This window comes from Taudactylus pleione, unplaced genomic scaffold, assembly GCF_031769625.1.
Source record: "Taudactylus pleione unplaced genomic scaffold, aTauple2 ptg000219l, whole genome shotgun sequence".
Taxonomy (NCBI): domain Eukaryota; kingdom Metazoa; phylum Chordata; class Amphibia; order Anura; family Myobatrachidae; genus Taudactylus; species Taudactylus pleione.
In genome coordinates this window covers 180680-195308 of record NW_028284621.1, presented here as the reverse complement: position 1 = coordinate 195308, position 14629 = coordinate 180680, and the positions used below count along the sequence as shown (strand labels likewise).

Here is a 14629-nt window from a genome sequence, read left to right as displayed (position 1 = left end):
CACCCACCCTATTGACAGCAACGGCGACCTCCTCCCACATTCTCCACTTCTGGCTTTGGCTCATATTCCTGGCTGCCTGGGGCAGGATGTCAACGCACTTCTGGATCAAAACCTCCATCTCCTTGCTTGTGAAATGTGGCTGCCTTTTTTTTTTGGCAGCTTTGGCGGGTTGACTGGGGCCAGCAGTCTCTTCCATGTCATCCTCCTCACCTATTTGGGTAAATATGCAGATTTAGCCACTTCACAACTTGCACAATATTATGTTTTAAAAGAATCATTGAGACAAAATGCATGAAGGCCTTACCGCCGGATTTTTGGCCATTGTGTCCCTGGTCTGAAGCCATGTCTCTGCTTCCAGAATGAAATCAACCAGAAATTAAATGTGATTTCGTGACGTATTTATACATGCGTCCTTAGTTTGCGGCCGCATCATTGATTGTGCGTCCCTATGATTCATCCTTAATTTGTGCGGGAAAATAAACACTATTTATGGCTTGGTGTGTGTGGAGTCGAGGTTGCGTTGTTGGATTGTTGGCGGTTAAGTTGGTTGGATTTGGTTGTTTGCGGTTGGAGGATTTGGCGGTGTTTGTATTTTTTTTGTTTTGCTACAGTTGTTTTGGTTTTCCGTTCGCATTTTTTTGGTTTATTTTTTGCCATCGTTTCCTGATTTGGTAAGTTTTGTGCAGTCTAATTTGTGGCCAATTGGTTTTTTGTTTTATATATTTTTTTTTACACTAATTTCATCTATTTTAGTTTGTTTTGGCTTTCGGACCCAAAGACCTTTTTGTTGGAAATCTTATATATTCGATTTTGGTAAGTCCATTATTTTTCTTGCATTTGCGAACAAATTAACGCATTTTTGACTGTTGGTGTAGTGACTTGCATTTGCGAACTAATTAACGCATTTTTGACTGTTGGTGTAGTGACTTGCATTTGCGAACTAATTAACACATTTTTGACTGTTGGTGTAGTGACTTGCATTTGCGAACTAATTAACGCATTTTTGACTGTTGGTGTAGTGACTTGCATTTGCGAACTAATTAACGCATTTTTGACTGTTGGTGTAGTGACTTGCATTTGCGAACTAATTAACGCATTTTTGACTGTTGGTGTAGTGACTTGCATTTGCGAACTAATTAACGCATTTTTGACTGTTGGTGTAGTGACTTGCATTTGCGAACTAATTAACGCATTTTTGACTGTTGGTGTAGTGACTTGCATTTGCGAACTAATTGACGCATTTTTCGAGGCTTATTCATCATGTAAACCAGTTTTTCTTTTCCCTTTTCCATTTTTGGGGTCCATTTGACCCCTATTTGACGTACGGTGTGCAATGTCGTTTTCATCGATGGCCAAATGTGTGTTTCGCCTATTTTATGTGTTGGCTTGCACCAATTTGACAAACATAAAATCACCCTCTAAATTTTTGATGTCTCATTTTTGGCTTTTTTACAGTTTATACGTATCATGACAATACCCCGGCATGTAAGCAGCTATGGATGGTATCATAAAGCTAAGTTGTTTTATGTTACTTTTGGGGTGGCTCAAAAGCCTTACATTGTAAACTTTGAATTTCAGGTAGATCTGGGGCGAATTGTTCTTGCCCTGCTCCCGGAAGACGACCAACCTCAAACTCGTCCCAGGCGTAGGCATCGTAGGCATGCAAGGCCCCAGATATTTCGAACACGTGTCACCCTTTTTGGAATGCCCGATGATGAGGTTTTAAGACGCTACCGTCTACCTCCCAAAATCATCATAGACACTCTCTCATTAATAGAAAGTGATCTTGAGCGGCAAATTGACAGTCCAACAGCAATACCACCACTGACGCAATTTATGGCGGTGTTACATTTCTGTGCCTCAGGATCGTTTCAAACAACGGTGGGAATAGTGGCGGGCATCTCCCAATCCTCCTTTTCCCGGATCCTGAGGGCAGTGATGGAGGCACTTTTCAAGCACCTCCATCATTTTATTAAAATGCCTTTGGATATGGGTGCCCTTAGTGTGCCCAAGGCCAATTTTTACCAAATAGCTGGCTTCCCACACATCATAGGGGTTGTGGATGGTACTCACATACCACTTCAGCCTCCAGCACGGCTGGAGGCAATATTTAGAAACCGTAAACACTATCACTCCCTGAATGTAATGGTGGTATGTGATGCCTCCCTCCAGATCCTGTCCCTGAATGCTAAATTACCAGGAAGTGCTCATGACTCCTTCGTCATCCGGCAATCAGGGATATGGCAGAAATTAACCAACCTACAAGCTGGTGATGCGTGGCTTCTGGGTAAGTGGAGACCTTTAGTACATAACAATGTTAAGCTTGATACACAGTGTTCCTGATGTTGTCTATTTTTTTTCACAGGAGACAGTGGATACCCTTGCATGTCCTGGCTGCTCACTCCTTATTTGGCTCCCACACCAGGGCCACAAAGTGCGTATAATTCCGCACTTACAGCCACCAGGCAAGTGGTGGAGCGCTGTATCGGCCTTTTAAAAGGCCGATTCAGATGCCTCCACCGCTCTGGTGGCGAGCTCATGTATGTGCCGGATATGGTGTCTAAAATTGTGGTCCTGTGTGGGATATTTCACAACATTGCCATAAGGAGTGGTGTCCCAATGCAGCCAGAGGATGCCTTACCTGAGGATGGCCCCCCCGAGGTTGGTCGGAGGTCAGTATGTGGGGGGGCCATACGCGATGATGTGGTGGCCAGATTTTTGTAGGTAAGTTGTAACAAAACTACAGTGTTTATACCTAATGTGTTTGTGTTTGTTTGCGAACATCTAATTTTGTGTTTTTTTTCTCACCATCTTCTGTTTGTTCACATAATCTTTGGCACTCCAACGCTCACTACTTCCTGCTACCCTTACCAAACCTGGATCTGGTCCTTTTGGGCATATATTCTGGAACCCATATTGCAACGCCATGTTTGTGGAATCATGTTGGCATGGTCCTTCGTCAACCAGTTCTTGATTTTTTGTTTTTATTTAATTATTTCTTGGTATGTGTTGTATTTGAATTTATCACTGTGTTCTTTTTTTGGGAGTGACCACTTTGTTTTCTCTGTTATGTTGTGAATAAATGTTTGGAGAGTGAAATGGTCTTCCTTTTTTGGGACGTTATCAGCAAGTGTAACCAGGTTAACACAAGTTACATTTGACTAAGGGGTAATCCAGTACTGACGCCAGTTGAGCTAAACTGAAATATGTTTTCAGCTTCCCAACCCACACCAAAAGGAAGCCTGGCCCAACCTTGGGATTTGTAAGATTGGCCTAAGCAGCTTGCGCACCAACTAGGAACCTGTAAAATGTAGAAATATGTAATTGACACTACACCCAAAAAGGGAAATGACATTGTTACTGTTATGTGTTTCTTGTGTCTGTTTGACATACAAAGACAAAACACAATCTAACTTTTAAAAAAGGGAAATCCTTGCAGGAACAGTCTACTTATGTCATGCTAAACTATCTTGGTTTTGGATGTAAAAAATGAGCCAGAACGTATATTTGTCTGAATAAATTTATTTTGAAACGTTAACAAAAATAAAAAAACTACTGGCGAAGGAGGCCAGACAGCCGGTCGAGAGCCACCAGAATGCCAATTACATGTTGGCGCATCTGGCCAACACAATCCGCCACCTCTTGCCGACGCCTCTGTTCCTCTGTGGGTGAGAAAAGTGTGTGGGTTAATACAACAATAGGGAATCCACATTAAAAAAACAAAAACACAACGAAATCACTCCTAAACCTAAAAAAAAAAAAAAAAAAGGCGGTGCTGCCAAAAATACAAGGCCTATGTACAAATTCCCACAGGTGTGATATGTGTATGTTGAAATCACCAGGAAGAGGTAAAGGCAAACTGCAAAATCACCAAAAGTCAAGCCACAAAAACACGAAGAAAGGCACGACACATGATTACATACAAACAGTTTGTGCTTTAAAAAAAAACAAAATAAAAACATACCGGGAGCCAAAACGGGAGCTCCGGAAATGCCTCCATGATCCTCCTCGGAGGATCCGTCATTCCCCAAAGAATGGGGAGGAGTTATGATGGACTCCGGGGAGGGGGTAATTGGAAGAGGGGTGGGTGGAGGAGAGGGGGAAGTGGGACGGAGGGGAAGGAGGCCCGATATTTCCGGGAGAGGGTCTGGGAAGGATGGGGAGGAGTGGGGAATAGGGGAAAGATTTGGGGTGGAGTGTTGGCTGGGGGTTGGGGATAGTGGGCGAGAACGCCGTCTGGACGGACGGTGACGGCGGAGTCTTGGCTGTCCCCCTAAAATATGTCAAAGAAATTGCGGTTAGTTTATGGACAAATCCGGGGACCAAAACTAAAAAAAAAAAAAAAAACCAAAAAAGAAGCCAAATAGGAGTAGAATGAATAAATCAGAAATAGAGGGAAAACATGCACACGCAGATATGAGTACAAATAAGAAATAGGACAGACAGGAAAACATGCACACGCAGATATGAGTACAAATAAGAAATAGGACAGACAGGAAAACATGCACACGCAGATATGAGTACAAATAATAAATAGGACAGACAGGAAAACATGCACACGCAGATATGAGTACAAATAAGAAATAGGACAGACAGGAAAACATGCACATGCAGTTTGCCCCACAAACACAAACATTAAAACCACAATACATAACACTTACTTTCCAGGATCTGCATGTGAAAGCATGCCAGCAAGCGGGGCGTTCGCCGTTGCAGGTCGGACCACCTGCGCTCCAGCTGCCCGATGTTTCGGCGTGAGCCGAAGGACCGCAGGCGGGACCGTGCCTCCGCATACGCGGAGCGCTTCTGCCGGTTGGTCATGGGTTGAGGTTGGCTGGTGATCCGGCGATCCATGACCTCCGTAAGCACCAGCAGCTCGCGCCTGGTGAATGCGGAGGCTCTCATGATGGCAATGGTGTTTTTCTTAAAAATCATTTTTGATAAAGTGTGTAAAAATTTTCTGATTGGCTAATGTATTTTGGAAATTAACAGGAGCAATTTTATTGGTTAGTGTATGAGTCATGTGTTCGACAGGGCCAGAAATCTCTTGAGAGTTATGATAGGCTTGATGCAGTGACATGCGTAAGCAAATTTAAATAAAGAAATGAACCCAGGGAAATATGCGGGGATCCACAGCAATAGAACAATTGATTAATTGTGGTTCACATGTTTTTTGAACAATAAAAGCGAATGTTTCATCCGTACGTATTCTGCGGGTAAACACAAACACGGACAAGAGTAAAGTTTCTTGCATTGTGTTGAAAAAAAACAAACAATTAAGCTAATTGATACATTGATTGGCATGATACGATTGATGGAGGTAGGCAGAATAAAGGAGCAGGTAATCGACATCTGACAAGGCCACTTCCTGTTTATACTTGTGCGTGCGTTCCTTTCAAGCCATTTCGGGGATGTACGCTCGCTATTTCGTACGCTCGTTAGTTAGAGGAGGGGTCGTCAGAGTTTAGGGAGGAATTTTAGATGCGAACGAAAATACGAGCGAGCCATTGAATTTAAATATTTTTGTACGTACTCCTAACGTACGTGCGCCCGCTTGCGAGTGGGTCTGAATGAGGGCCTATGTCCTGATAAATGCTTGTTACTCTTTGGTCGCTATGAGGAACCATTGATGAATGGTCATCAGCACAGTGCGCTGAGCGAGCGAGCAGGAAAGAAACATCATGTGATAAATAAACATAATAAATACATATAACATGATCAGAACCTCCAGCATAAAATTACTTATTTTACACTGTTGCTGCTGCTGCTGCTACTCTCATTTCATTAATCAGCACTAATTAACACTGCATGCAAATGATGAATGACTTACTGAAATAACAAGTAAAAGTGCAACATACACTATATAAGAGCTGCTTCTTCAACAAGCAATTAAGGCCCTCATTCAGAGCCGTACGCTCTGAGCAGAGCGCACGCTCTGAATGAGGGCCGGCCTCCATGAAAATGGAGCGTCCTCCTGGACGCTCGTATAGCTGTGGGTCACCACCCACAGGCTATACGAGCGTGCATTTTGATGGCCGCGATGGTCGTGACCATCGCGACCATCGAAACTGCGAGCCGGAGCCTGCGGTTGAGGTTTTCAACCGCTAGCTCCGGAGTGATTTTGGCTCTATCAGAGCCAAAATCACTCCCACTGACATCACTAGTGATGTCAGTGGGCCAGCTTCTGACGGGAGGCGTTCCCGTGGGAACGCCCCCGTCAGGGTGGCACGCCCCCGGCACGCCTACCAAAGGGGGCGTGCTGTCAATCAACATCAACAGCACGCCCCCTTTGATCAGACACAACGAGTGAAGGACTTTCCTTCGCTCGTCGCGTCTGGCGCATGCGCACGACGGAGCTCCCTCCGTCGTGCGCATGCTCAGTCCAGAACATCGACCCACTTGCGAGCGGACAGCCGCTCGTGAGTGGGTCTGAATCAGGCCCTTAGTTTTGTATTTTCATTAAACAGAAGGTAGCGCACATAAAAAAAACAACTAAAAAAAATTAAAATTCTCACTTAAAGGGCAGATCAACCTGAGATAGCAACACTTGGCGCTATTTGCACAAGGGATTTCAAGCCCACTACCAGAGCTGGATTAAGACAGGGGGGAGGAAGGCACGGTGCCCTGGGCCCCCATCTCTCAGGCGTCTCTCTCTCTCGGCCAGACCAGACGAGTGAAGTGGGTTGGACGATGAGTGGGGTTGGTGCTGACAAAAGGGGGAGGGCCGGAGGAGTGGAGGTGGACCCCCTTTCCTTAAGTGCTCCAAGCCCCCCAAAGGCTTAATCCTGCCATGCCTACTACACTCAGCCCACCTAAAGAAAAAGACTTGTATAAAAGTTACCTGTTAGATATGAACTACTATAGAGTGTATCTAACCAACAATTAAAGACTTGTTTACAAAATAGATGGTTTACCTATTTAAGTATTTATGAGGAGATATATATATATATATATCACTTCATATAGGCCCTTTTTTGAGATCTCTGCATCCAGAAATGGCTGATACAGTAGCACAATACAACCAAATAAGCAGAGCCATGTATACAATTTATAGACAGATTTCTCAACCTTCTTGGGTCTCATCAGCGCAAATTATCGAATAAAAAGTTTAGGGATTGCGTATTGGGATTGCGGATAGAGACATGCTAGTGGCTACATAAATGTCTCTTTGGCTAACTCAACCTTCATTTCTCCTTCATTTTTGGGGGACAATGGAATACACTAGGGTAAAGACGGAGGTGTGTGGAGCCTGACACTTTAAATCAGTGCCCATTGGAGCTGGGCTGTGTTTTTCAGGCTGCCGGTTAGCCTACCTTATTTATTAATCTTTGGAAGCTCTGCCTTTTTCTGGCAAGAACCTGTTTGGCCAGGAGTTGGACAAGCTAATTGCTATGGCAATAGGGGGAAAGAGTACCTTCTTTCCCTCCACTCCAACTACTCCTTGACCCTGATCCAATTCCGGGCCATCCTTCCGTTCCTATTGGACCTCAGCTAAACCGCACTTTTGGGGGTCCAGGGGACATGCATCCTCCTCCAGGGGCGGTAAGGCAAAAGGCCAATAGTACTGGCCTTCCCATTACCAAGATCCCAAGCCAGCAGACAAGCAGTCCACATGACGGGTTACTCACCCACTTGGGGGATTCCAGGATGGTGGTGTCACCACCTTAATTTTTAACACATTTGTTTTCAGACATGTTCCGATGCTTGGGTGAGGCGTGGTCCTCTCTGTGTGGTACAAGTTGGAAATTTTCTGGCTACCTTCTCCCAGATTTATCACCACTGGTCTCCCAGTGTTGTGCCACGTGTGGGTGGCCCTGAAGAAGGAGATTAGAAACTTCTTGTCTCCAGGGTTGTTGTACCTGTTCCAAAGGGTCAGAGATCTTAGGGGTTTTTTTCAAACCTGTTTGTGGTACCAAAACAAGACGGTTCAGTATTTCCCATCCTCAATCTCAAGTCCCTCAACTTGCACATTCAGTTTTGCGGGTTCAAAATGGAGTCTCTCTGCTCAGTGATTGCGAGCAAGGAGGCAACCACACCCAGCCCTCCTTTGATTCACAATTCAGGATGTCCACCTTCAATTCAGAAGGAGAGCCCTTCGTTTTGGCCTCTCCTTGGCCTCTTTAGTTTTTACCAATGTTATAGTGGCTAGTGTCCCATGGGTGGATAGTCAACTCAAGAAGTCTCACTTGCTTCCATCTCAGATGTTACTCTTTCTGTGGATTTCTCACTCAGGAAAAGATTATGGCAGTCTAGTTGTTAGTCCGGTTGGTTCTCAGGAGGCGGCGGGTGTCTATTCATCTAAGCATGCACCTCTTGGGGAAGATAGTCTTCTCCTTCGAGGCCACTCAGTTTGGCAGGTTTCATTTTCGTGAATCTCAGTTGGACCTCCTGTCCAAGTGGGACAGCTCTCGTCCTCCACCTGTCCAGGACCATTTGTCTATCCCCTCAGTTCTGCCTGTCCCTCCTGTGGTGGTTGAAATCAGACCACCTTCAAGTTGGTGGTCCATTCTCGGTATGGTATTGGTGGCTGATCAGCAACATCAGTTTAAGAACTAGTGGACATGGCGGGAAGCCTCACTTCCTGTCAACGTCCTGGAACTTCAGACTATTTTCAAAATGTTAATGGTGGCACGTCACCTGCTTCAGGGATGCCCAGTAAAGGTCCAGTTGGACATCGCTATGTGTGTAGCGTACAAAAAATTATCAAGGCGATAGAAAGAGCAGACTCACCATGAAAGAGATGGCTCACGTTCTTTGGTGGGCAGAGCGACATGTTCCGGCTGTCTTCATTCCCATGGTGGACAATTGGGAGGTAGACTATGTAAGTTGTCAGAACCTTCACCCTGAGGAGTGGGCTCTTCATCCACAAATTTTCCAGGAGATAGTGGAATGATGGGGTCTTCTGGAGGTGGATCTGATGGCTTTTTGTTTAAACTACCAGGTACCAGGTTCCCCTTTACTGCTCCAGGATGAGGGACCTAGCAGCTCTGACAGTGGACGCTCTCACTCTGCCATGGTCCTTTCATCTGGTTTATCTCTTTCCTCTATTTCCTCTTCTTCCAAGAGTATCAAACGCATCAAGCAAAAATGAGTCTTCGCAAACCTCGTGGCTCCTCATTGGCCTCATCGAGCATTGTTCTCCGATCTTCATTTGTCTCTTGGCAGTTGACCCATGTCCCCTTCCTCTTCGGCCAGACCTTCTGCAACCGGGTCCATTCTCCTATCCCTCCTTACCTCAGCTATTTTTAATGGCATGGTTGTTGAGACCGCTATCCTTAAGGGAATTCTGAATCCTTCACCCCAACGATAATGGGTGCTCACAAGCCAGTCTCAGCTGCTCACTATCACTGCATTTGGAAGGCTTACGTAGTTTGGTGTGAAATACGAGGTTTCTCACTGTTGTCTTTCCGGCTGTTCCTTTTCCTGCAGACAAGTTTAGAGGCAGATCTGCTTCTTGGAACTCTAAAGGTGCTGATTTCGGCATTGTTGATTTTTTTTTCCAATGACGCTTGTTCTTTTTTCCAATTTCCTGCTGTACAGACTTTCATGCAGCAATTTCTTCAGTTCAACCCCTATATCTTCTTCCCACTGTTTCGTAGGACCTGAATCTGGTTTTACAGTTTCTACAGTCGAATCGGTTTAAACCTCTTGACTCGGTTGATCTCAATTTTTTAACTTGGAAAACTGTGTTTCTCCTTACTATTTCCTCGACAAGGAGGGTATTGGAACTCATTATCATGGTGTCCCCCGTTTTTGGTTTCCATGATGATAGGGCAAAGCTTTGAACGTCTCCTTTAATTTTGTAGATGGTTGTCACAAAGTGTCACACTAACCAGCCTATTGTGGTTCCTGCTCTCCCCAGTGGGGATGCTTCCATGCAGTCTTTGGATGTGGTGTGTGCCCTTCGTTTGTATGTTACCCGTACATCCACATTGCGGAAGACAGATGCATTGTTTGTTGTTCACACAAGAAGAATTGTCCGGTTTCTAAACAGACGATTGCTTTTGGGATCCATGAGGTAATTTGTCAGGCTTATGTTTGCCAGTCTTCTGGTGCCTACCAGAGTTTTGGCTCATTCTACTTGGTCAGTGGGTGCCTTTTGGGCGGCGAAACATGGGGCTTCTGCGACTCAACTTTAAAGGGCTGCCACCTGATCTTCTGTGCATACTCTTGTAAAGTTATATTGTTTCAATACTTTTGCATCCGCAGAGGCTAGTTTTGGGCGTAGGGTGCTTCGTACATCCACAGTGCGCTCCCTCACATAGGAACTGCTTAGGGACATCCCAAGTGTATTCCAGTGTTTTTGTACTTACCAGTAAAATCCCTTCCTACGAATCCACGGGGGGCACTAGACTCCCTCCCTCTGCCTCTGTGTTGAGTGTTCTTTTGGTTGTGTTTGGGTTTGGTTGTTGTCTGACTGTTGGGTGCCTGTTGGCCACATTGTCCTAGGGGCTTGTTCTTCTTCCTTTTCCTTCTCTCTGTTCTCCTTCTGTCTCTACTTGGTTTTGTAAGGTTAGGGGACATCAGGTGGGGTATATAGGGTATAGAGGGGGAGGAGCCTAGCCCAGAGATCAAAGGATTTAAAGTGCCAGGCTCCACATACCACCGTGTATTCCAGTGTCGCCCATGGATTCGTAGAAAGGGATTTTACTGGTAAGTACAAAAATCCTGTTTTCTGATTGGTTTGTATTACTGTACATAAACATTTGATATATTCAACAGCTGATACGTGGGAGCAAAATAATAACCGATAAAGAGGGAACTTTACAAAAAAGATTTTAAGTGGAAATTTTTGGTAAATTTGTACACAGCAATTATGACCACAATTTTGTTTCTGCACCTTCTATTCCATGTTATTGTGATGAAGTGAAAGATGTCAGAATAGTGTAAACTCTTTGTTAATTTGCTGAAAGCGCCCAAGACCAGGTGTTTGCTGATGAGCAGTAAAACCGCTTTCTTCTTCCTGTGATAATTCGGCCAGTAAAATGTGTTTGTTACACGAGGTGGAGGCGGCCATTTTGTGCACTGTGCAATACATTAAAGGCAGCTAAGATTTAAATGGTTGCTAGCAAAAATCGTCACACTGAATAAATGTTTGTTACTGGGTTAATGTTGGCCTATGATTCAGATATTATTGCAGAGTTAATTTGTATTATCTTCCAGGGTTTCAAGGGCCATAGAGGAGACACAGGGCTACCTGGCATCAGAGTAAGTCATTTACACGTCTTTTCACTCTTCTGGCTAATAACTATGCATTTCTAAACCTATTTAAATACAAATCATTGGCCCCTGTTGTTTAAATTGTTGGACTCTTCTCAGGGATAGACTTCCCCTGCAAATTTAGAGTCCCATATCGTATGTACTGTAAATGGCTTCCATAACTAAGATCCAAAGATCCCAAATTTGCCCTCACTGCCACTGTCCCAAATAAGGCAGAACAGTATCCATTCTGGGGAAGTGTCCTGGAAACCTGACAGTGGTGTATTTTGGGCCCTAACACTGCAGAGGTGTTCATTACATCACACTGGGGGACAGAGCTGTAACTAGACTTTTTGGTGCCCTGTGCCAGAGAGAGCATTGGCGCCCCCCACCATTTTTTAAATGGGGACATAAGATAGTGCACCTGAGAGAGGGCCATGGCCTCATGGGGAAGGGCGAGGGAAGAGATAGGGGAGGCCAGGAGATGCTGGGGATAAATAGGGACATAATATAGTGCACCTGAGAGAGGGCCATGGCCTCATGGGGAAGGGCCAGGGAAGAGATAGGGGAGGCCAGGAGATGCTGGGGATAAATAGGGACATAATATAGTGCACCTGAGAGAGGACCATGGCCTCATGGGGAAGGGCCAGGGAAGAGATAGGGGAGGCTGGGAGATGCTGGGGATAAATAGGGACATAAGATGATGCACCTGAGAGAGGACCATGGCCTCATGGGGAAGGGCCAGGGAAGAGATAGGGGAGGCCAGGAGATGCTGGGGATAAACAGGGACATAATATAGTGCACCTGAGAGAGGGCCATGGCCTCATGGGGAAGGGCCAGGGAAGAGATAGGGGAGGCCAGGAGATGCTGGGGATAAATAGGGACATAAGAGAGTGCACTTGAAAAAGGGCCATGGCCTCATGGGGAAGGGCCAGGGAAGAGATAGGAGAGGCCAGGAGATGCTGGGGATAAATAGGGACATAATATAGTGCACCTGAGAGAGGGCCATGGCCTCATGGGGAAGGGCCAGGGAAGAGATAGGGGAGGCCAGGAGATGCTGGGGATAAATAGGGACATAAGAGAGTGCACTTGAAAAAGGGCCATGGCCTCATGGGGAAGGGCCAGGGAAGAGATAGGAGAGGCCAGGAGATGCTGGGGATAAAAGAAGAGGAAGCTACAAGTGAGAATGATAATAAACAGGAAACTTGACAGGCCCAAACAGCGCCCCCTGCCCTGTGGTGCCCTGTGCCATGGCACAGGTCCAGGAGTTTCCTTAGAGAGGAGGGGGGCCGTGTGCATCCCCCGACACGGGCCCCCTCCTCTCACTCCGGTGGCCAGCAGCCGACTGACGCAACTGTCCAGCCACCACAGAATCAATAGACTCTGGGCACTAGAGTGTGCCCGGGGTCTATTATGCATGCGCAGATTGCTGGGGAAATGTCGTGGCCGTCATTTTCCCGGCTATTCCCTCACAGCGCATGAGCAAAACGCCGGAAAAATGGCTGCGGTGGCCATTTTCAGGTGTTTGAACAGTGCTAGGAGGCCCGACGCGGGACTTCGGAGAGGTAAGTAACACAAAGTATGGGTGCAGGGTGTGCGGTATGGGCCCACCTGGACCCAGGGCACCACACACCCTGCACCCATTATAGGTAAGCCCCCTGCACAGGGCGCACCACCCTAGCAAGGGACACAGTCGCTTATATGCACGCAATTGATCGATTAATTCGCACTGCGTATGCATCGCAGTGCGCGAGCCACATGGTGCGATCGGGAAAGCGATCACAGAGGATACGCAGACCCATGGCTCAGAGTGATTGACAGGAAGTGCCATTTGTGGGGGGTGACAGGGGGGTGGTCGGACGAACGCAGGCGTGCCAGTGCGTTTCAACAGCGTTGCATACACGTGCATAAATTAACCACTGCGATACCAGCCTGTGGTCTCATAGCGTGCGCTATGACCTGCCTTACCTGTGCGTATGGGTCTGATGGTACTCGATGTTACTGATGGTTTCGATATGTTGCCCAAGTATATGGATGTGAGTAAGGGGAAGTAGGCGTTCTTATGTTAGGCTGCGATTGCAATGTGAATGCAAACATTTACATATCACCGCTGATATTAGCACCTGCGTTGCGTGCGTATAAACAGAATGGCGATCCTTGCTGAATCAGGCCCACCATCATAAAACTGCACCCCCCCCTCCCCATGGTGAGTTAGCCACAGCCCTCTCTCTCTCCCTGTGTTACACTTCCAAAGATCAGGATCTGGGAAGGGTTAGTCACCAGTGTCTCTAAAGCAGTGCTGAGACTTTGAAGCGCAATAATATAGTTGGGGAATTCATTGTACTAAGATTTTTTTTAAAACGTGGAATTAACCGGGTGATATTTTATATAGCATTGAAATGCATAGTATAAGGCAACAGGAATTCTACTTTACTTTGTGCTATATATACTGTAGTATTAACTTGTTACTGTTTACTACCATGGTTAAATTGTACACGCACTTGTCACGCAAAGTAATTATTATCCTCCTAGGGGGAGACAGGTATTCCAGGACCACCAGGGCGGGAAGGCACCCCAGGAAAAGAGGTAAGTGATGGTATAATCTGTTGGGCACACACACACATATATGTGAAAATCAGCAGCACTTGAGGTCTTAATCCATCAATAAAAAATGTATTGCAAACGTTTCAGGGCTCTTCCACCCTTTTATCAAGGTAACGATGGTAAAAGGGTGGAAGAGCCCTGAAACGTTGGCGATAAATTTTTTATTGATGGATTAAGACCTCAAGTGCCGCTGATTTTCACCTCTAGTTACAACCATTGCAGAGAGCACGGAGGCGACTTCATATTGATGTCAGCAGTGACAGACCATTTGGACTCTTACATATAGCGGGAGGTCCCACCGGGACCCTATCGCCCCTAAAACCTGGCCTGGATCCAACTGGACCAGCTCGCATTGGTTTCATCCCAATCGGGGCAGGGGTGTTCGAATGTATACCCGGACAGACAGACAGACAGACAGACAGACCAATGAATTCTATATATAAGATAGAAACTGTATTTAATATAGCCACCAGGGGCAGCCATTTTTCTTTCTACTGTGTGTAATAATTATGGCAGACTGCACCCTCTGTTTCTGTCCAAAACAGTAAATTACATTACAAATAATGACAAACAAGGCTGCCACAGCTGTACGAGGAACCTGGGTGTGGGCACTCACCACAAGCTTGGCCACTACCCCCCACCCTAAAATACAAGGTCCAAAATTTCCTTATGTCTGCCCTAATGATCAAATTTGGAACCCATGACACCCACTCATCATGGCGAGCGGGAAAATACCTCAGAGCTGGGACAAGCGTACTGACCGCAAGATGGCGTGGCAGTCCCGATTCACGGAATTGGGACCAGTAAGGGCTATGGAACTATACAA

At 46.0% G+C, this 14629-nt stretch overlaps 1 protein-coding gene across 1 annotated transcript in view; it reads left to right on the top strand.

Moving 5' to 3' along the window:
* The window catches only part of COL22A1 (collagen type XXII alpha 1 chain), a 442369-nt gene that overhangs the window by 398254 nt on the left and 29486 nt on the right, over positions 1-14629 (top strand). The window contains exons 54-55 of the mRNA XM_088478826.1: positions 11164-11208; positions 13732-13785. Coding sequence (XP_088334952.1) covers positions 11164-11208; positions 13732-13785 — 99 coding nt within the window. The remainder of the gene's footprint in view (positions 1-11163; positions 11209-13731; positions 13786-14629) is intronic.